This window comes from Jaculus jaculus, chromosome 19 (assembly GCF_020740685.1).
Source record: "Jaculus jaculus isolate mJacJac1 chromosome 19, mJacJac1.mat.Y.cur, whole genome shotgun sequence".
NCBI classification, from domain to species: Eukaryota; Metazoa; Chordata; class Mammalia; order Rodentia; family Dipodidae; genus Jaculus; species Jaculus jaculus.
The window spans coordinates 44,526,397-44,546,604 of NC_059120.1; the positions used below are offsets into that span (position 1 = coordinate 44,526,397).

A 20,208-nucleotide genomic window follows, 5' to 3' on the forward strand; every position below is an offset into this window, starting at 1 on the left:
TGTTCTTCTGTTCTTTGCTGCACTTGCCATGAGCTTCTGGGACATTCTCCTGTCTCTGCTCCCATCTCAACATCAGTGTCGGCATGCTGGGATTCCAGGAGCCTGTCATAACTGCTGGCTTTCTGTGGGGATTGAACTTGGGTACTCTGGCTTGAGCAGCAAGCCATTGGGCCATCTTGCTAGCTCACTGTTGATTTTTTAAAATGACATTAATATTTGAGAAATGAATTGGTATTGTCATTTACCAAGTTTTAGTTACAGCTATAACCCTTTGTGCTGGGTGTGGTGGTGTATGCCTTTAGTCCTAGCAATTGGGAGGCTAGATAGGAGGATCGCTGTGAGTTCTAAGCCACCCTGAGTCTACATAGTGAATTCCAGGTCAGCCAGAGAAAGACCTACCTCAAAAAACCAACCAAACAAAAAACAACTATAAGTCTTTGAGTAAGTTGCAAACACAACAGAATCTAGGAAATATTAAAATTTCTAGCCATGGATTCTTTTATAAATATATTTTCATGTCTAGAAAACCTGAAGCTGTTCCTTCCAGCTTTAAAAAAAAAAAAAAAATTATGAGAGAGCCAGATAGAGAAGTGGTGTGCCAGGGCCTCTAACCACTGCAAATGAACTCCTTGGGCATCTGGCTTATGTGGGTTCTGGGCAACTGAACCTGAGTCCTTTGGCTTGGCTGGCAGGTGCCTTAACTGCTAAGCCATCTCTCCAGCCCTCTTCCAGCTTTTATAGTTAAACGATTACTTGTCACTCAATCCAAAACCCACCAGCAACTTCCCAACTCACTTGAAGGGAGAGCCATTTAACCATAACGGCCCAGGGTCTCCTCTGGGCTGCCTTGTCCCACATGTACATCCTCACTGGTCTGGTCATCTCTGCCCTTCCACCACACTCATTCACTCAGTAACAAAGGCTGCTGACTGTTCCTTGGACTCAGAGCCTTTGTCACTCACAGTCTAGAACGCTGTCCACTTCTATATCCTCACATGTTGTATTAGTAGCACTTAACCTCTTTTTTTCTACATAACCGTTAACTCATTATGTCATACTCATTTGCCCTTGGAGTCTCTGCCAAACCTAATGTCAGTTTCTATGCAAGCAGTTTGCTGTGTTCCTACTGTATCCCAGCACCCACACAGAGCCTAATGCATGCTCAGTAAATATTAATAGATCTGGCCTCACCAGGTAAGAGGAATTAGCCACACTGGTGGGCAGTCCTCATGACCTCTCCGAAGCTGGGTCACTAATCCTCCTAGGGTACTCTGAAGTGCCCCTATTCCTCCATGCACAGATACTATCCAGGGGTAGAACCTGGATTTAAGTGTTTGGTGTTTGCCATAATATACTTGGATAAGGACTGGTATGTGAGGCGGCTTTTGGGCTGGTTGTGGTGGCACATGCCTTTAATCGCAGCCCTCAGGAGGCAGAGGGAAGAGGAGCACTTTGAGTTCAAGCCACCCTGAGATTACAGTGAATTCCAGGTCAACCTGGGCTAGAGTGAGACTCTACCTTGAAAAAACAAAACAAAACAAACAAAAAAAGAATTTGTTTGAGGGCTGGAGAAATTGCTCAGTGGTTAAGACACTTGCCTGCAAAACCTAAGGACCTAGGTTCAATTCCCCAGGACCCCTGTAAGTCAGATGCACAAGGTGGCGCATGCATTTGGAGTTCATTTGCAGTGGCTAAAGGTCGTGGTGCACCCATTTTCTGTCTCTTTCTCTACCTCTTTCTCAAATTTTAAAAAGTAAAAAAGAAAAGTTAAAATTTGATGTTTGGTAACTCAGTCTTCCCATTGTGTTAGTTAAAATGTAATTCTGTACTTTATAGCCTAAATCATCTGTTTCGGATACAAACCACAAAGAGATTGTTGGAACTCCAGGAGAGAGCCTCCTGTCAGAACACAGCCAATCCATCAAGCCTGTCTCTGGCGAAGAGGTATCAGAGCCTGTGGTAGGCTCATCAGCCGAGGAAAAGACCCAGCTGCAAATTGGCACGGAGGGCAGCATGCACAGCCCAGGAGGAGCCGCAGCTGTGGCCAGTGGGAAGGATCCTGTCAGCAGCCCCTGTGGCTGAGGGAACGCACACACTGCCACAGTGCTGAGGTGGTCTTTAATTTGTAAAGTAGACTCTTGATTCTTCCCTATGAATAGACTGAAATTTACCACAAAGGTGCCAGCTTACTGAGTTCATAACAATCAGAATGAACAACTCTAGATAGCTAGCTTCCATTTACTTTCATCTTTTCTTAGCTATTAAGGCACATCCCATAAGGTTTTTACAGTGTTAGTTTTGGAAGAGGGTTTCATAGAACTTATATTTTAAAACAAATAGTATGGCAAATATACTTCTTGATAATAAAGGCAATTGAATTATGATAAAGTGACGAAATCTTACTGTTTACAGGAACCAACTAACTAAAGTTTGTGTTAGCTAGTAAAAGCTCTGTAATCTCGAGTAGTTAACAGTTCATTAGATCTAAGTTAGATCCAGGGTTTCCCCTCTAGTAGGTACTTAAATATTTGTATAGTTCACTCCTGCTTCTCCTCTGCTGTGGTGCCAGTCCAGTTTGTCTCTAGGCAGGCCATGCACAGATCAATGTAATGTTCTGGTTCCTGCACATACAACAGAACTAGAGATTGCCTGGCTATGTTGAAACCCTATATATCTATATAGGCACTTGCCCTCAAAGCCACCTCATACATCTGGCTTACGTGTGGTCTGGGGAATTGAACCTGAGTCTTTTGGCTTTGAGGGCAAGTGCCTTAACTAAGCCATCTCTCCAGCCCTAATGCAAGTTTTTTTGTTTCTGGGGGAAAAAAAAAAAAAAACCAAAACAATTGATTTTTGATTATTACATATGTGAAATATAGAATGCTTTTTTATAGCTCCCTAAATTACTCCCTAGGTACCTGGAAAAGTTAATTTTAGATGTCACTATATTTTCTGTCTTACTATTGCAAATAGTTTTTAGCATTTTATTTTTTCCCTAAGAAAGATTTATACTAAACTTACCACAGTAGACAGGTAACTAGTGAATTAATAAGATGCATACAGTTTAGAATAATCTGCACATATGTGCAAATAAAGTAGTCATCTCTGGTGCTGGGCCTGTTCACGCTGATCGGTCAATGTAGTCCTGAACTGTGCTGTGATTCTGTCTGAAGAGGACTGAATGCCTCAGGTAATAGACTAACTCAAAGTAGAGGCAATGCTGCTAAAATTTCATCTTTGTATTTTTCATTACAGATATCCATTTGAGGATGAAATCTACTTTGACAGCTAGCAAGGGAGCATGCTACTTTGAATGATTACAGCAGTTCAGGGAAGACTTTGTTAAAGCAAACTGAACATACTGAGGCCAGTTTATTACCAGAAGAAAGAGAAGGCTTATTGACTAGCCAATACTTGTTCATGAAATTAAAGCATGTAGTATAACAAGCTCTTAAGATCAGAACAGGGTGACTAGCTGGCAAAAGCACTTTTAAACGGAATAAATAATACTGAATGTTTACAGGGTCTAAGAACCTCTGTATAGACAAAATAAACACTTATTTTTACATTATTTTGATTTGGTGTGATTTTTTGCTTAATGAGTTTCCTTATAAGAAAAAGTCCTATAAAACCTACCCATAGTTGCTAAAATGGTGATACCCAGGATAATGTATGAAACAGTGATCTTAAAACCAAGAAAAAAATTTTTTTTGAGGTAGGGTCTCACTCTAGCCCAGACTGACCCGGAACTCACTATGTAGTCGCAGAGTAGCCTCAAAACTCAACAATCCTCCCACCTCCTGAGTGCTGGATTAAAGGTGTGTGCCACACCCGGCTAAGAAAAAAATTTGTTTCCTTTTCTCTGAGCTCTAACTAATTTGACTCTGGGCAGTTTAGTTTAGCTTTTTAATTTTTATTTGCTTGAGAGAGCGATAGATGGAAAGAGGCAGATATAGAGAGAGAGAATGGGCATGCCACGGCCTCCAGCCACTGCAAATGAACTCCAGATGCATGGGCCACCTTGTACATCTGGCTTACGTGGGTCGTGTGGCTTTGCAAGCAAACGTCTTAACCTCTAAGCCATCTTTCCAGCCCTGTTTTTAGTTTTTGACAAGCTTTTTTTTTTTTTTTTGAGAAGTGGGTTTCACTTTGGCCAGTGAAAAATCACTGGAAGTACTTTTTTTTTTTTTAAATTTTTAAATTTTTAATTAACATTTTCCATGATTATAAAAAAAAATCCCATGGTAATTCCCTCCCTCCTCCTACACTTTCCCCTTTGAAATTCCATTCTCCATCATATTACCTCCCCATCTCAATCACTGTACTTATATATATACCTATATATCAACCTATTAAGTACCCTCCTCCCTTCCTTTCTCTTCCCTTTACGTCTCCTTTTTAACTTACTGGCCTCTGCTACTAAGTATTTTCATTCTCACGCAGAAGCCCAATCATCTGTAGCTAGGATCCACATATGAGAGAGAACATGTGGCGACTTTTTTGAGCAGAGATTCCCGTTCTAGCTTTGCAGAGTTGAAGCAATCAGAGCTGAACAGGTTGCCAGTTTGTTGATCTGGCATCTATAATCTGTAATTGAGGCTTAAATCAGGCCCCTGTCATGTCCTTGTCTTCCTTAAGCACCCTTACTTGAAAACAGTGGGTTTGATGACAGCTGAGGATCTAAGCATGCCTCTCATGCTTAGCTGTGAATCCTTTTTACTTACAGCTGTGTGCTTCATCAAACCGTGTGGCTTTTTTTTTCTCTTCACAGGTCTTACAAGTTTGCTTTACAGAAGTATTCTGTAATAGAAGAGACAATAACTCAAAGCATGTTAGAAGTAGTTTATTTTGTAAAAGTTTCTTTTACATTGGCTTTGGCCTAAAAATATATTGAAAATAGTTTTCTTAGAGAAAACAATCTAGAATTTTATAACTATTTTTTGTCTTTTTACATTGGCCAAGTAATTTCCTACTAACTCCATGGTTAAGTATAAAAAATGTCATTGTCAAGATTTTGAAAAATTCACTAAGAGGTTGAATTACAGTCTAGAATTCATTTAAATTCCTATTTTATAAACACTAGTCAAGGAATCTAACAGGTTGCGAGAGAATAGTCCCAAGCAGAAAGTTGGAGCACCTCATAGGACACCTGCACCCTGAAACACACGTGTCCAGAAGCATGTCAGTGTGTACATGCTAGAAGCACACAAACTGCTGCGTGTGTCGGATCTTGAGAAACAGGAACAAAACCCCGCAGGAGTACCTTTCAAAGTCTTAGGCCGGGGTCAGTAAATCACAACAGTGCTTATATTTTCCTTTTTAGGAAAAAAAGATTGAATTTCCCTGCAGTGTTCTGAGTGGAAATCAAGTCATTGTAGAAATACCATATGATCTAGTGGTTTGTCAATTATTTTCCTGAATTTTTAAGGTCCAGCAAAGCATTACTTTGCAAAAGGTCCTTTAGCTCATATGCACTGTCTCTGTTTTGATCTCTTTGTAGCAGAACTCTCTGTTCATCCATCCTCTTAGCCTGAGACCGTAAAATAAGGCTGAAAAAGTCTTCGTCTGGTACCGTTGGACCCTTGGTGGCGGCAGGTGGTGGAGCGCATCTTTGATCATCTAACCGGGACCCCTAAAAATGGATGAGAAAAGTTAACATGCATTGCAGAGAAAGAAAACGCCAAGCACTATTATGATCTGTCAGTCATAACAAAATGAGGCAATAAGCATTTCTTTTGGCTTTTTCCAGAAATTTTATCTACAGACCTGAAACGTAAAAAAAAAAAAAAAAAAAAATTACTAAGAATTGAAGGGCTGGAGAGGTGGTTTAGTGGTTAAGGCGTTTGCCTGTAAAGCCAAAGGATCCCGGTTTGATTCTCCAGGACCCATGCATGCACAAGGGGGTGCATGCGTTTGGAGTTCGTTTGCAGTGGCTGGAGGCCCACCCTGGCACGCCCACTCTCTCCCTCTCTCTGCTTTTCTCTCAAATAAATACAATATATATTTTTAAAAAAACAGTGCTGGGCATGGTGGCACACACCTTTAATCCCAGCACTCGGGAGGCAGAGGCAGAAGGATTGCCATGAGTTCGAGGCCACCCTGAGACTCCAAAGGGAATTCCAGGTCAGCTGGACTAGAGTGAGACCCTACCTCGAGCGGGGGGGTGGGGGGGAAAAGAGTGTCTTCTCCATCACTCATCCTCATGTTTCTTTTAGATATCTCTTCTCTGGACTCAAAGCTACTGTTTTCACAAGCTCCAGTAGTTCTTTGGTCACTGCTTTGCACAGGATTGGGGGTGTGATCATGCCCAGCTGTTTATGTGGGTGCTGGGGAGCGAGACATTCTCAAACAACCCAGCTTGCATGTGCTCTTAGGTGCTGAGCCATCTCCCTAGCCCCTGGTTCCTAGTATTGCTCTTGTGGCATAATACCAAGGCCATGCTAGAGCTTAAGCCCTGCTCCTGACTTTCTAGCTTCCAGGACTGTGAGACAATGAATTTTTGCTCATTGTAAATTATCCAGCTTTTGGTATCCTATTACAGCAGCATAAAATGCCTAACATTTATTTTTTGAGGCCAGGGCTTACACTAGCCCAGGGAGCTGACCCAGAAGTCACTCTGAACCCTGTCTGACCTTGAACTCAACCCCCCACTTCAGTCTTCTGAGTGCGGGGATTAAAGATGTGAGTTACAGCCGGGCGTGGTGGCGCACGCCTTTAATCCCAGCACTCGGGAGGCAGAGGTAGGAGGATTGCCGTGAGTTCAAGGCCACCCTGAGATGACAGAGTTAATTCCAGGTCAGCCTGGACCAGAGGGAGACCCTACCTCAAAAAAACAAAACAACAACAACAACAACAACAAAGACGTGAGTTACCATATCCTTCCTGGGCCCTGAGCTCTTCTGTCTAGTGCAGCTTTCTCACGAGTTAGCGTTTATGTTCAGGTCCATCACGAATCATTGTTAGATTCTGTGTTCCTAGTCATTTTTCCATTTCATCTAGATTATTCAGCCTATTGGCAAACATTTATAATTCTTATTTCCTGGTAAAATCATTAATGTCTCTGCATTTACTACATTTTGAGTATTTTCAATTAGTCTAACTAAAGATTTGCCAATTTTGTCATTCTGTTTTGAAAGACTAGCTAGCTTGGTTTGTTGATTTTGTTGGTTTTATGTTTTCTATGTTAATTGTTATATTCTGTTCTGCAGGGTTGGGTTTAGTTTGTTCTTTTTCCAGTTCCTTAAGCTGTGACCTTGGCTTGGTGACTTGTCCTCTTTCTTCTAACGTAAGCGTTTAAAATGCTCAGTTCCCCTGTGGTACTGCTTCCCCCCAAGCTATGAGCTGTGCAGTGTTTTCATTTTCATCTGTCCTCAGGTGTTCCCAGTTCCTCTCATCATTTCTCATGCCCAGCTGGTTGCTTAAGAGTCTATTACTTCCATAAATTGGGAAATTTTCCCTTATTGCTTCGGTTACTGCTTTTAATTTCATTCCACGTGGTCAAAATCTACTGAGATTCAACTGTGGTAAACATGGTCTGTCTTGGAAAATGTTCTGCATCCTGAGAAGACTGCATGCTGGGCTAGTCAGTTTCCTATGCTGTTTAAGACCCTGTTCCCCACTTCTGTCCTATCTGCCGAGAGTGGGCAGTTTCAGTCTCCAGCTGCTGCCGTACAGCTGTCCACTATTCCTTCACTTCTGTCCCCTTTTTAATTTATGTATAAGCAGAGAGAAGGGGGGAATTGGGTGCACCAGAGTCTCTAGCCACTGTAAACAGCTAGTGATGCATTTCTTTGCTTCCCTTTTTTCTTTTTTAAAAAATATTTTACTTATTTATTCATTTGACAGGGAAGGAGGGGGGAGAGAGAGAAAGAATGGGCACGCTAGGGCCTCCAGCCTCTGCAAATGAACTCCAGACGCATGCACCTCTTGTACACCTGGCAACGTGGGTCCTGGGGAATTGAACCTAGGTCCTTTGGCTTTGCAGGCAAATGCATTAACCGCTAAGCCATCCCTCCACCACTCCCCCCCACCCTTTTCTTTAATCTAAGTAAGCAAACCTTAAAATTTTTCTGTACTGGGGCTGGATAGATGGTTCAGTGATTAGGGCGCTTGCTTGCAAAGCCTTATGGCCCAGGTTCGATTCCCCAGGACCCACTATATAAGCCAGAGGCAGAAAGTGGCACATCTGGATTTCACTTGTAGTGGCAGAGGCCCTGCAAGAGCCTTCCTGCACCTTCCTAACACATCTGGAACAGAAGACCTTGTCATGCCTGTAAGAGTAAATTGCCTGGGCCTTATTGCTTCTCATTCCTTATTCCACACTGCTCCTCCCCTGAACTCATCCACTGCACTCACAACGGGCCATCCTCCATTCCCTGAGCCTTCTAAGCCATGATCAACACAGGACTGGCCATCTCAGCGCGGAAGACTTTCTCTGCGCTCACACGGCTGACCGTGTCACTCTATCCAACTTCAAGTGATCCAAATGACAATCCAGAAAGGTCTTCTCCAGCCACCGTGCCCACAACAGATGCTCCCCCAAGCACTACAATTCCTGGACATTCACACCCCTTCATCCATCACTACTTACTGGCTCTGTCCCCCTTTTCTCTCTTGCAGAACATATGCACTTGCTTCCTGTCTTTCTCACTCAAGGGTAGGATCATTTAAAAAGCAAGAATGGGCTGGAGAGATGGCTTAGCAGTTAAAGTGCTTGCCTATGAAGCCTAAGGACCCAGGTTTGATTCTCCAGGTCCCACGTAAGCCAGATGCACATACATCTGGAATTCATTTGCAGTGTGTAGAGGCTCTGGTGTGCCTATTTTCTCTCCCTCTGTCTGTCTCTAATAAATAAATAAATAAAATAAATCTTTAAAAAGCAAGAGCATCCTTGATAGCTGGAATGGCACCTGCAGCCTAAGTGATGTTGACAGTCTTCTGCATAACAGACAATGCCCTGATACAAAGCAAGCCCTTCCCAGGTAAGAATTCTAACACTGCCGGAGCTCTCAGTGGCAGCTGAGCTACACATGGAATGAAAGCATATGTAGACATACTTGGCATTTGATGAGGATGTCGAAGAAATCTTCATCAGGCTCCTTCTTGTCCTTGGTTATTAGGTGCTCAAGAACTGACTGGTGGTTGTTTTTGGTCAAACGAAGTCCTGGCAAATGACTGAAACTGGCCCTCTGGTCATCCAGACGGCGGCTCTGTGAGCTGGCGAGAAGATCTAAAAACTCGTCTGTGTTGGGGGATACCACAGAAGCAGGTGGTGCTATGAAGAGGACAGAAAACAAAACACCAAAATGTTAACAAAAACGGCCCAACATGCTTGTTATGTACGTATTATTTTCTGCCTAATCTCCATCTCTGGCACCTTCTCCCACTGAGGAGAAGACTGACCAGCAGGGAGGGAAGTGTGAATCCCAGGGCACCTCAAGTGATCCACTTCAGAGTTTGGTCAGACTTGTCTACATTTTCTTTGCATGCTCAGCCACAGTGTAACTATGTACAGGGCTAGATTTCAGAAAGTAAATGCACCTCTTCTTACAGAATTCTCAGTGCTGGATGGGAATCATTTAGTGAACTACTAGGCATGGCGGCTCACATTTTAATCCCAGCGCTCAGGAGGATCACTGTGAGTTCAAGGCCAGTCTGGGCTACAGTGAAACCCTGCTTCCAAAAAAGAAAAAAAAAAACAAACATGATGGGACCTCTAGTGAACGAGAGAGGCGTGTGCTGCTGTCAAGTCTTAATCTATGGTAGAAGTCATTGTGTAGTATGGGAACTAGACAGTACAAGCACCCTATCTTAGACCTTCTTAAAGGACACCTTGGCTTCAGCCTCAGCCATAGGTGCCTCTTCACTGTGTCATGATTTATTTTTTATTACATTTATTTATTTGAGAGAGAGGGAGGGAGATAATGGGCGTGCCAGGGCTTTCTGCCACTGCAGCTGAACTCCAGATGAACGTACCACCTTGTGCATCTCACTTACGTGGGTCCTAGGGAATGGAACTGAGGTCTTTTGGCTTTTCGGGCAAGCACCTTAACCCCTAATCCATCTCTCCAGCCCCCAATGATTTCTTTTTTATTCTATACATAATGTATTTACATATTATAATCAAAGCATGTATAAATGTCATTTTTAATGTATTTTATTTATTTATTTATTTTGTTTTTTAGTGGTAGGGTTCCACTCTAGCTCAGGCTGACCTGGGATTCTCTATGTAGTCTCAGGGTAGCCTTGAACTTACGGCGATCCTCCTACCTCTGCCTCCTGAGTGCTGGGATTAAAGTCATGTGCCACCACGCCCAGCTATTTTTATAGTGCCTCCCCCTTTCAAGGGCCTAACTATGTAACCTAAGGCTGGCCTTAAATTCACAATCTGAATTTACAATGCTCTTGCAGTTCTAAGTGCTAAGGTTACAGATGTTTATCTCCATGTCCAACTCTCATTTTTATTTTTACAAGCCAAAGCTTCCCCATTAGGTAGTTGGAATGGATGTTCCCTACAAATGCAAGAGGTTTTTTTTCTTTTTATTTACAATGTCCATAATTGAAAACAATATCCTATGGTAATTCCCTCCCTTCCCCCACTTTCCCCTTTGAAACTCCACTCTCCATCATATCCCCTCCCCCCTTAATCAGTCTCTCTTTGATTTTGATGTCATGATCTTTTCCTCCTATTATGATGGTCTTGTGTAGGTAGTGTCAAGCACGGTGAAGTCATGGATATGCAGGGCATTTTGTGCCTGGAGGACAGATACTAGCTGCCTGGCTGGAGGGGGTGTCACTGTGGGTAGATCTTAGGGTCCAGCCCCAAGGTGTGTTTGGGGGTGGATCTGTTTTCAGACTAAAGACATACAGCGTGCTGGGGTTCTGCCATCATGGAGTTCCCACTGCGTGCTTCTTGTGACGCTGCTGGTAGAGGCTGCTTTGTTCCCTCTGCATGGACCTGTGAAAGGCGCCAACTTCTGCCATTATAGAACTTCCCCCTGATTACAAGCTTCAATAAATCCCTTCCTCCTGTAAACTCTGCCTGATCTGAAAGTTCATCCTAGCTACATGAGGATGATTGCGACACCCCAACTCCAAAGAAACTAGGAAGGCACTGTGACTAAAAACATAAACTTAAGGAAACTGAAAAACCGTGGGGCTGGGAAGATGGCTCCTGCCACACAACTCAGCATCCCTGAGAAGCCCTTGAGCTGAGCGAGCCTCGCAGTTCAGGTGCACGGGCTCAGCACCGTGTTCTCTGCATCTTAGACCCACCACCACGTTCTCAGAAGTCAATCACAGCAGCAAGGAGGACGACTAACACTGGGGAAGAATGCTGTGTTTAATGGCTCATGCCTGTCATCTTAGCACTTGGGAGGTGGAGGCAGAAGGATCGGAGACTCAGGACTACCCTCACCTACACAGCGAGTTTGAGGCCAGCCTAAACCACATATGAAAATATAAATGAGTAACATAATAAATCATAAAGAGAGAAAAGTGTAGAAGGGAGGAATAAGCGCAGACGGCTTACATTTTGTCGTGGCTTTGCGGGGAGTGGAGGAGGCCGCCTTGGCTGTGGGGCAGGCATTTTCTTGTAAGCAGCACCTCTGATCATCCAGCCTGTTGTTCTGAAATCTCCTCAACAGGTCAAAGAACCCTTCATCTCCAATGGTTTCTGCACTGATTTTCTAAAATATTAACAGAAAATTACAACACTTAATTATCCTTCCTTTGACCTTCGGTCACTATGACCATAATGCAATCCAATGCAAAAGGGAAAGGATGAAGATTAAATAAACTTATAAGATTTCTAATGGCAATTTTGGTAATCAAATGTTCCCATGCCAACCTAACAGAAATCATTTTTACTTTTTAAAAAATATATTTAAAAAATGTTCTATTTATTTATTTGAAAGAGAGTGAGTGAGTGCACCAGGGCATCCAACCACTGCAAGCCAACACCAGATTGTGCCACCTTGTGCATCTGGCTTACACAGGTCCTAGGGAATTGAACCTGGATCATTTGGCTTTGCAGGCACACACCTTAACTGCTAGGCCATCTCTCCAGCTCTAAAAATAGTTAATTGTGAGACAGAATGAGAATGGGAGCACCAGGGCCTCTTGCCACTGCAAATGTGTGACTTTGTACATCTGACTTTATGTGGGTAATGGGGACTCAATTCTCCCAACTGTCAAACTTTGTGAACATGTGCCTTTAACTGCCGAGTCAGCTTCCCAGCCCTATTTTTACACTGCTTTTTTTTTTTTTTTTCCTTCAAGGTAGGGTTTCACTCTAGCCCAGATTGATCTCTAGGTATTCATTATATAGTCTCATGGTGACCTTGAACTCGTAGCAATCCTTCTACCTCTGCCTCCCAAGTGCTGGGATCTTTGTTTTGTGAAGTAGGGTCTCATTCTAGCCTGAGCTTTCCTGGCACTCACCATGTAGCCCAAACTGGCCTCACAGTGATCCTCCCACCTCAGCATCCTGGGTGCTGGGATTATGGGCATGTGCTGCCATGCCTGGCTTATGCAGTGTACAAGGGATCGAACACAGGGCTTCATGTATGCTAAGCAAAACTACAAACTGATGTGAGAGGTGACAGTTGTATATATTTTGTGGGACATGGAGTAAATACAGGCAGAGCTAATTATTCTTAATGGAAAATTGTAGAGATTATATTACATGATTCAGTATGCTACTCCAACATGACAAGACACAGTTTAAAAAATAATCAAAGCAAGCACCGTCACAAAAATCATCTCAGTTTCTTTTTTTAGTCAATCTGATGCTGCTTGTCACTGAGGGAAACCCACAGTGTGACACAGAAAACTGTAACATTGCTCTTGTTCATAGTAATTTAAATAATATTAATTTTGCATATACCATGTAATAGATGCCTTATGTCTGTGTAGGCACATATGTAGATTTAATTTAATTCTCATTAATTCATTCCCATCAGACAGACAAAACATGCTGAATGACGTTGGGCATTTAAGTATAATTTGTTCAATAAAAGCACAGAGATGGAAAAAAAAAAAACAAACTACAAACTGAGCTATTTCTCCCCCAAATAAATTGTAAGGTCTGGAACTGTAGCTGGAGCTCAGTGGTAGAATACCTGTCTAGCTTGTGTGAGACTCTAGGTTGAATCCTCACCACATGAAAACCAGGAACCATCATCTTCCGAGAACTGCTATCCTGACCTATGTGAAGAGTCACATATCACCTAATGGTAGGGATATTTTCTGAGAACTGCAAACTTGAGTGTGGTAAAGGCTAGGCATGGGGTTACTTACCTTTAATCCCAGCACTTGGGAGGCTGAGGTAGGATGGTCACCATAAGTTCAAGGCCAGCCTGGCCTAGTAAGACCCTATTTCAAAAAATAACAAGCTGGGTGTGGTGGTGCACGCCTTTAATCCCAGCACTTGGGAGGCAGAGGTAGGAGGACTGCTGTGAGTTCAAGGCCAGCCTGAGACTACATGGTGAATTCCAGGTCATCCTAGGCTAGAGTGAGACCTTACCTCAAAAAACCAAAAATAAATAAATAAATAAATAAATAAACAAACAACAACAAAATTCTCAGCTATGGAGCCCATTTGACTCCTCATATCTATGAGTGCCTTAAATGTGGTGTGTCATAAACTGAAATGTCACCACAACAAATGGTGTATTAACAATATAGATGTAACTGAACTTTGAGCTTGACATACCTAACAATTCTTTGTAAGAACTGTTAAACTAAGTGGGAAAGCAAGTATGGTTTCATAGAATAGTGACCTCCAAGGTCTTTGATGGGGGCAGTGATAGAGATGAAACCTTCTTATGCTTCCCAGGAGCTCCTCTGAAGTCTTACTGCTAAGACTTGGAAGGCCCTAAAAGACAAATGAGTACTTGAGGGAGGAAGAACAACTTTTTTTGTTGTTGTTGTTTGGAAGGGCTTCAACTATGAAGTGATGAATGTAATCAAACAAGTAATTAAAACTGTTTTGGGGCTGGAGAGACTGCTCAGAGTTTAAGGTACTTGCTTGGCAAAGCCTAACAACCCGAGTTTGATTCCCCAGTACCCACATAAAACCAGATGCACAGAGTAACACATGCTTCTGGTGGTCATTTGGGCGTGGTAGTGCACACTTTTAATTCCAGCACTCAGGAGGCAGAGGTAGAAAGGTCCCCGTGAGTTCAAGGCCAGCCTGAGACTATATAGTGAAGTCCAGATCAGCCTGATATCCTACCTTGAATCACCCCCAAAACAAAAAACAAACAAAAAACCCAACTGTTTCTATGGGCTGGGGAGATGGCTCAGCAGGTAGAGGCCTTTGCTTGCAAAGCCTACTGTCCCGAAATGTGACCCCACAGTTCCCAAGTAAAGACTGACAAACAAAACGACCCATGTGTCTAGAGTTTGCTTGCAGTATCAAGATGCCCTGGTGCATCCATTCTCTCTCTCAAATAAGTAAGATTATTTAATAGAGGACATAGATACCAAATGTTATGGGCCTAAGAAGAAAGGATGTACCCCTTTTAAAAATGTGTGGGGCTGGAGAGATGGCTTAGTGGTTAAGCACTTGCCTGTGAAGCCTAAGGACCCGGTTCGAGGCTCAATTCTCCAGGACCCACGTTAGCCAGATGCACAAGGGGGCTCACATGTCTGGAGTTTGTTTGCAGTGGCTGGAAGCCCTGGCGCACCCATTCTTTCTCTCTCTCTCTGCCTCTTTCTCTCTCTGTCACTCTCAAATAAATAAATAAAAATGAACAAAAAATTAAAAAAAATGTGTGTGTGCGAGTTGGAGAGATGGCTTAGCGGTTAAGCACTTGCCTGTGAAGCCTAAGGACCCCGGTTGGAGGCTCGATTCCCCAGGACCCACGTTAGCCAGATGCACAAGGGGGCGCACGCATCTGGAGGTCTTTTGCAGTGGCTGGAAGCCCTGGCATGTCCATTCTCTCTCTCCCTTTCTCTTTGCCTCTTTCTCTCTCTGTCACTCTCAAATAAATAAATAAAATGTATATATTTTAAAAATTGTGTGTCTGTGCATGTATATGCATGTTCTTGTGTGTGTGAAAGCCTCAGGTATCACTTTCAGAAACACTGTCCACTTTTTGTTTTTTCTTTTTTTTTTTCCCCCAAGGTAAGGTCTCACTCTGGCCCAGGCTGACCTGGAATTCATTCTAGTGTCCCCAGAGTGGCCTTGAACTCACAGTGATCCTCCTACCTCTGCCTCCTGGGTTCTGGAACTAAAGCCATGCACTCTCATACCCGGCTGTCCACCTTTTCTTGAGACAGGGTCTCTCACTGGCCTGGAGCTCACCATTGGGCTAGGACTGGGGCCAGGAATCCTCGTGCCCATCTCCATAGTGCTGGGAGTACAGGTAGCACCACCGTGTCCCACATGTTCATGTGGGTCCTGAAGTTAGAGCCCCATGCTTACAAGCCAGGCACTTTCCCAAGTGAGTTCTCTCATCAGCCTGGGAGCAACTAACTCTTAGAAAAAAATAAGGAAAATCTCAGAGCGTGAGTTTGTGTTAGTTATTTAAGAATGAATAAGTATGGGCAAGTTAGATATGTTTAACACTAATTTGTATGAATTCCAGTGGTTGTAGTATTCAGGGGATAATGCGCTGGAGGGTAGAGATGGGTGAAGAGAGAAGTAGCAGCCTTTGTAGGCAATATAACAGGCATTTGGACTCGGCTGTATGGGAGGTAAAGGGAACAGTGGCAGAAGAGCCACCACTAACAGTTCTGTTGGGGCCGTAACAAAGTCAAGGAGACCAGTTCAGGGCATAATCCAAAGGCTTGGTAAGAGATTTAAATATCAGATGAAGACCTGATAGCAGAGACTTTTTACAAAGGACTATATACAGATCCGAAGAGCAAAGCGACTGCATAGTAAAGGAAAGGGACTCACGACACCCAGATCCCCAGCTTGGGATAAGTAAACGGGTACTCCTTTAATTGAGGTCAAAGGAGAAGTGATTGAGAGGAGAGTTAACACGATGAATATGATATTTGGGAATGACGGATTTAAGCTGTGGTCAAATGTATTAATTACTAAAAAGACTTTTTCCTACAGGTAAAAAGCCTTAATTTAAAACTGATCAAAACATAGCACAAAGCCAGGTGTGGTGGTGCACGCCTTTAATCCCAGCAATTGGGAGGCAGAGGTGAGAGGATCACCAGGAGTTTGAGGTCACCCTGAGACTATATAGTGAATTCCAGGTCAGCCTAGGCTACAGTGAGACCCTAACTCAAAAAATCTTAGAGAGAGAGGGAGGGAGGGAGAGAGAAAATTAGAATGAAAGAAAACCGACAACAAGAATCAAACCCACAGCATGTTCCCAAACCTTGGACAATTTCAGACCAGTTAAACTTGAACAAAGGTGTGCCTGCCTTGAATCCCCATTCCGCTGTATTCTACAGAACAATTTTAACACAGCTCTGTAAGTTTTCTTTGTTTTTATTTTATTTCTGAGAGAGACAGACTGTGAGAGAGAGAGAGAATGGTCATGCCAGGGCCTCTCAGCTGCTGTGAACAAACTCCAGATGTGAGAGCCCCTTATGGCGCATGTTCGACACTGCACACTTACATCACTATCTGGCTTATGTGGGGCTTGGAGATTTGCACATGCATTCCTAGGCTTCTTAGGCAAGTGCCTTAATTGCTAAGCCATCTCTCCAGCCCAAGTTTTCTTTCTTTTCTTTTCTTTCTTTTTTTTTTTTGGTTTTTCGAGGTAGGGTCTCACTCTGGCCCAGACTGACCTGGAATTCACTATGTAGTCTCAGGGTGGCCTCGAACTCATGGCGATCCTGCCACCTCTGCCTCCCAAGTGCTGGGATTAAAGGCATGCACTACCATGCCTGTCCCAAGTTTTCTTTTTGATAGTCAAAAATTCAAGGAAGGGTTGTAGAGATGGCTTATCAGTACCCATGTAAGCCAGATGCACAAGGTGGCACATGTGTCTGGAGTTTGTTTGCAGTGGCCGGAGGCCACCCTGGTGCATCCATTTTCTCTCATTCTCTCAACCAAGCAAATAATTGTTTTTTTGAGGTAGGGTTTCACTGTAGCCCAGGCTGACCTGGAACTCACTCTACTCCCAGGCTGGCCTTGAACTCGTAGCAATTCTCCTAGCTGTGCTTCCTGAGTGCTGGGACTAACAGTGTGCACCACCATGCCTAGCAAATTATATATATATATTTTAAAGTCAAGGAAAATCAAGGAAAGGACACCACAAATGTGTACAGATATCAATGGAATTCTGACAACAGGACCAACAAAATTTGTAATTACAATTTTTTCAAGCCAGGAGTGGTTAATCCCAGCACTTGGGAGGCAGAGGTAGGAGGATCACCATGAGTTCGAGGCCACTCTGAGACTACAGGTCAGTGAATTCCAGGTCAGCTTGGACTATACTGAACCTCTACCTCGAAAAAAAGAAAGGAAAAAAATTTTTCAAAGGTTTCCATTGGCTGAAAATGGGACTTGATGAAGTACATTTTTTTTGTGACTTATTTTGACCCTCTTAGCAGGACATAGGTAGCTATCTTAGAGATTGTCTTGATAATGATCAGTAAGTCATGGCACTTTTAGTCCACATGTTAAATAAATACTTTTTTTTTTTTTTGAGGCAAGCCCAACAAACTGCCTCCCCCCACCCCCTTAATGTGAGAATGAGAAAGAGAATTGGCATGCCAGGGCCTTCAGCCACTGCAAACACACTCTACACACGTGCGCCCCCTTGTGCACATGTGCAACCTTGCATGCTCGTGTCACTGTGCATCTGGTTTACGTGGGACCTGGAGAGTCAAACATGAGTCCTTAGGTTTTGCAGGTAAGTGCCTTAACTGCTAACGAAGGGCTAGAGAGATGGCTAAAGTTTTAAATTCTGTAATTACAGACTTGGTTTCAGTTAGCATGTTTAGTAGAAGTTGATGCTGGTAGATGCTTTTCATTCTAAACTAGCATTTATCTATAAATCCTTGAACCACCACTGGCTTCAATTCCCACTGAATCTAGCACCACTGCCACCAAAACAATCCCTGAACATCTGCATTCAATTTGCTCTAGCTTTGAAGATGAGTTCATCTTACTGGGAGAAACTGCAGTGAAATAAACAGTACTTCTGCAAACAAGAGTGACTTGAAACACAAAGTAACAATTATTGTCCAAAACAATGATTCCAGAATGATAGAGACAGAGTGATTCCTGTTTCTAGCTGTGAATAAGAAAAGCCAGGGAAATATGGACAAGTTCTTTGAAGAACTTTTTTTTTTTTTTGAGGTAGGGGTTCAGTATAGTCCAGGTTGACCTGGAATTCACTCTGTAGTCTCAGGGTGGCCTTGAACTCATGGTGATCCTCCTACCTCTGCTTCCTGAGTGCTGGAATTAAAGGTGTGCGCCACCACGCCTGGCTGAAGAACATTTTTATATTAAGTGTATAAATTATCAAAAACATAGTATAAATAGATATTTTAGAAAGCTAAAATAAGTACATACTCAAAATAAACATACCCTTTGAGAATTTGGAATCCGGTGGTCAATGGAATTACTGGCGTCTTGGAGGACTTTGGTGGAGGTACTGGATTTATATTTTTTCCCTTTCAATCTGTTGACAAACAGTAGCTTTGCAGAAGGTTTGGCAAAAAGAGGCTTTTGTTTAGCAAGAATTTCACTGTTCCAATTTGGTACCTACAAAATTATACATAGAAAACAAGACATGAAGAAACCCCAACTCAGGTTGTCTATGAAATTAACCTGACATCTTTTCTCACTGACTATTAAGATTGGAGGAGTAGCTGGGGCAATAGTGACGCACGCCTTTAATCCCAGCACTCGAGAGGCAGAGGTAGGAAGATCGCCATGAGTTCAAGCCCACCCTAAGACCATACAATGAATTCCAAGTCAGCCTGGACTAGAATGAGACCCTACCTCAGAAAACAAAACAAAGCAACAACAAAAAAACAAACAACAAAAAAAAGCAAAATCTTACATCTCTCTGGTTTGGTTTTGTTTGTTTGAGTGAGTCTCACCGATGCAGCCTAAGCTGGCCTGGGACCACTACATAGCAGTCTGGCACTGACTGAGGACCTCCTGCCTCTGCCTTCCAAGTAGATCTCTTAATGAACCCTGTTTTTCAGCATATTTAAGAGCTTATGAGGCACATACTGTGGGAGCTTTTAAGAACCTAAGGAAAGCTGGGCATAGTGGTGCATGTCTGTAATCCCAATACTTGGAAGGTGGAGGCAGGAGAATCAGGAATTTGATGTCAGCCTGGGTTACCTGAGATACTGTCTGAAAAACAAAAAGAAACTCAACATTAAGAATAAAGACATACTGCCGGGCGTGGTGGCGCACGCCTTTAATTCCAGCACTTGGGAGGCAGAGGTGGGAGGATCACGGTGAGTTCGAGGCCACCCTGAGACTACATAGTAAATTCCAGGTCAGCCTGGGCTAGTGAGACCCTACCTTGAAAAAAAAAAAAAAAAAGAATAAGGACACAAAATAGTACAAGTAATTTCTTTGTTGATAAAGCCATACTGTTTTCACTAATATATATCACATAAATTATCAACAGACAAAACCATTTGGTGGAATCTGGGTTGAGTCAGGCACAGTGGTATGTGCCTGTAATCCCAGCTTCTCAGGAGACTGAGGCAGAATTATAAATTTTTTAAACATTTCTTTTTGTTTATTTTTTATTTATTTACTTGAGAGTGACAGAGAAAGGCAGAGAGAGAGAGAGAGAGAGAGAGAGAGAGAGAGAATGGGCTCACAGGGCCTCCAGCCGCTGCAAACAAACTGCAGAAACGTGCGCCCCTTGTGCATCTGGCTAACGTGGGTCCTGGGGAATTGAGCCTCGAACCAGGGTCGTTAGGCTTCACAGGCAAGCACTTAACCGCTAAGCCATTTCTCCAGCCCCAGAATTATAAATTTAAGGTCAGCCTGGGCTACATTAGCAAAACCCTGTCTGAGTAACAATAACCAAAAAACAAAGTTGATCTGGTTTCAACAAACACTTAGTGAGTGTGACGGGAAGCATGCAGTACTGACTGGGACATTTTGCAGCTTTAACACTGTCAGGAGTTTGCAAGTTAATTCTAAAGGTCTGTGCTACGTAATCACGAGCAGTTACAGTAGGCACTTTTTCCAAATCGTGCAGTCAAAAGCACAAATATTAAATGTATAGTTGGAAGCCATGCAACACTGACCCT

General features: G+C 43.0%; 2 protein-coding genes across 6 annotated transcripts in view; one reads left to right on the top strand and one right to left on the bottom strand.

Annotated features, from left to right (window-relative positions):
* The window catches only part of Clcc1 (chloride channel CLIC like 1), a 29,449-nt gene extending 25,878 nt beyond the window's left edge, over positions 1-3,571 (top strand). For 2 of the 3 annotated variants that reach the window (XM_045138672.1, XM_045138673.1), the window contains one exon: positions 1,837-3,571. In XM_045138672.1, coding sequence (XP_044994607.1) covers positions 1,837-2,082 — 246 coding nt within the window. In that variant the 3' untranslated portion in view covers positions 2,083-3,571. The remainder of the gene's footprint in view (positions 1-1,836) is intronic. The other variant, XM_004658921.3, reaches the window with a different exon arrangement.
* A 1,257-nt stretch (positions 3,572-4,828) lies between these two features.
* Gpsm2 (G protein signaling modulator 2) overlaps positions 4,829-20,208 on the bottom strand; it is a 52,191-nt gene continuing 36,811 nt past the window's right edge. For all 3 annotated transcript variants that reach the window (XM_004659054.2, XM_045138501.1, XM_045138500.1), the window contains 4 exons: positions 18,509-18,685; positions 11,531-11,687; positions 9,057-9,274; positions 4,829-5,632 (listed from right to left, as the gene is read on the bottom strand). In XM_004659054.2, coding sequence (XP_004659111.1) covers positions 5,408-5,632; positions 9,057-9,274; positions 11,531-11,687; positions 18,509-18,685 — 777 coding nt within the window. In that variant the 3' untranslated portion in view covers positions 4,829-5,407. The remainder of the gene's footprint in view (positions 5,633-9,056; positions 9,275-11,530; positions 11,688-18,508; positions 18,686-20,208) is intronic.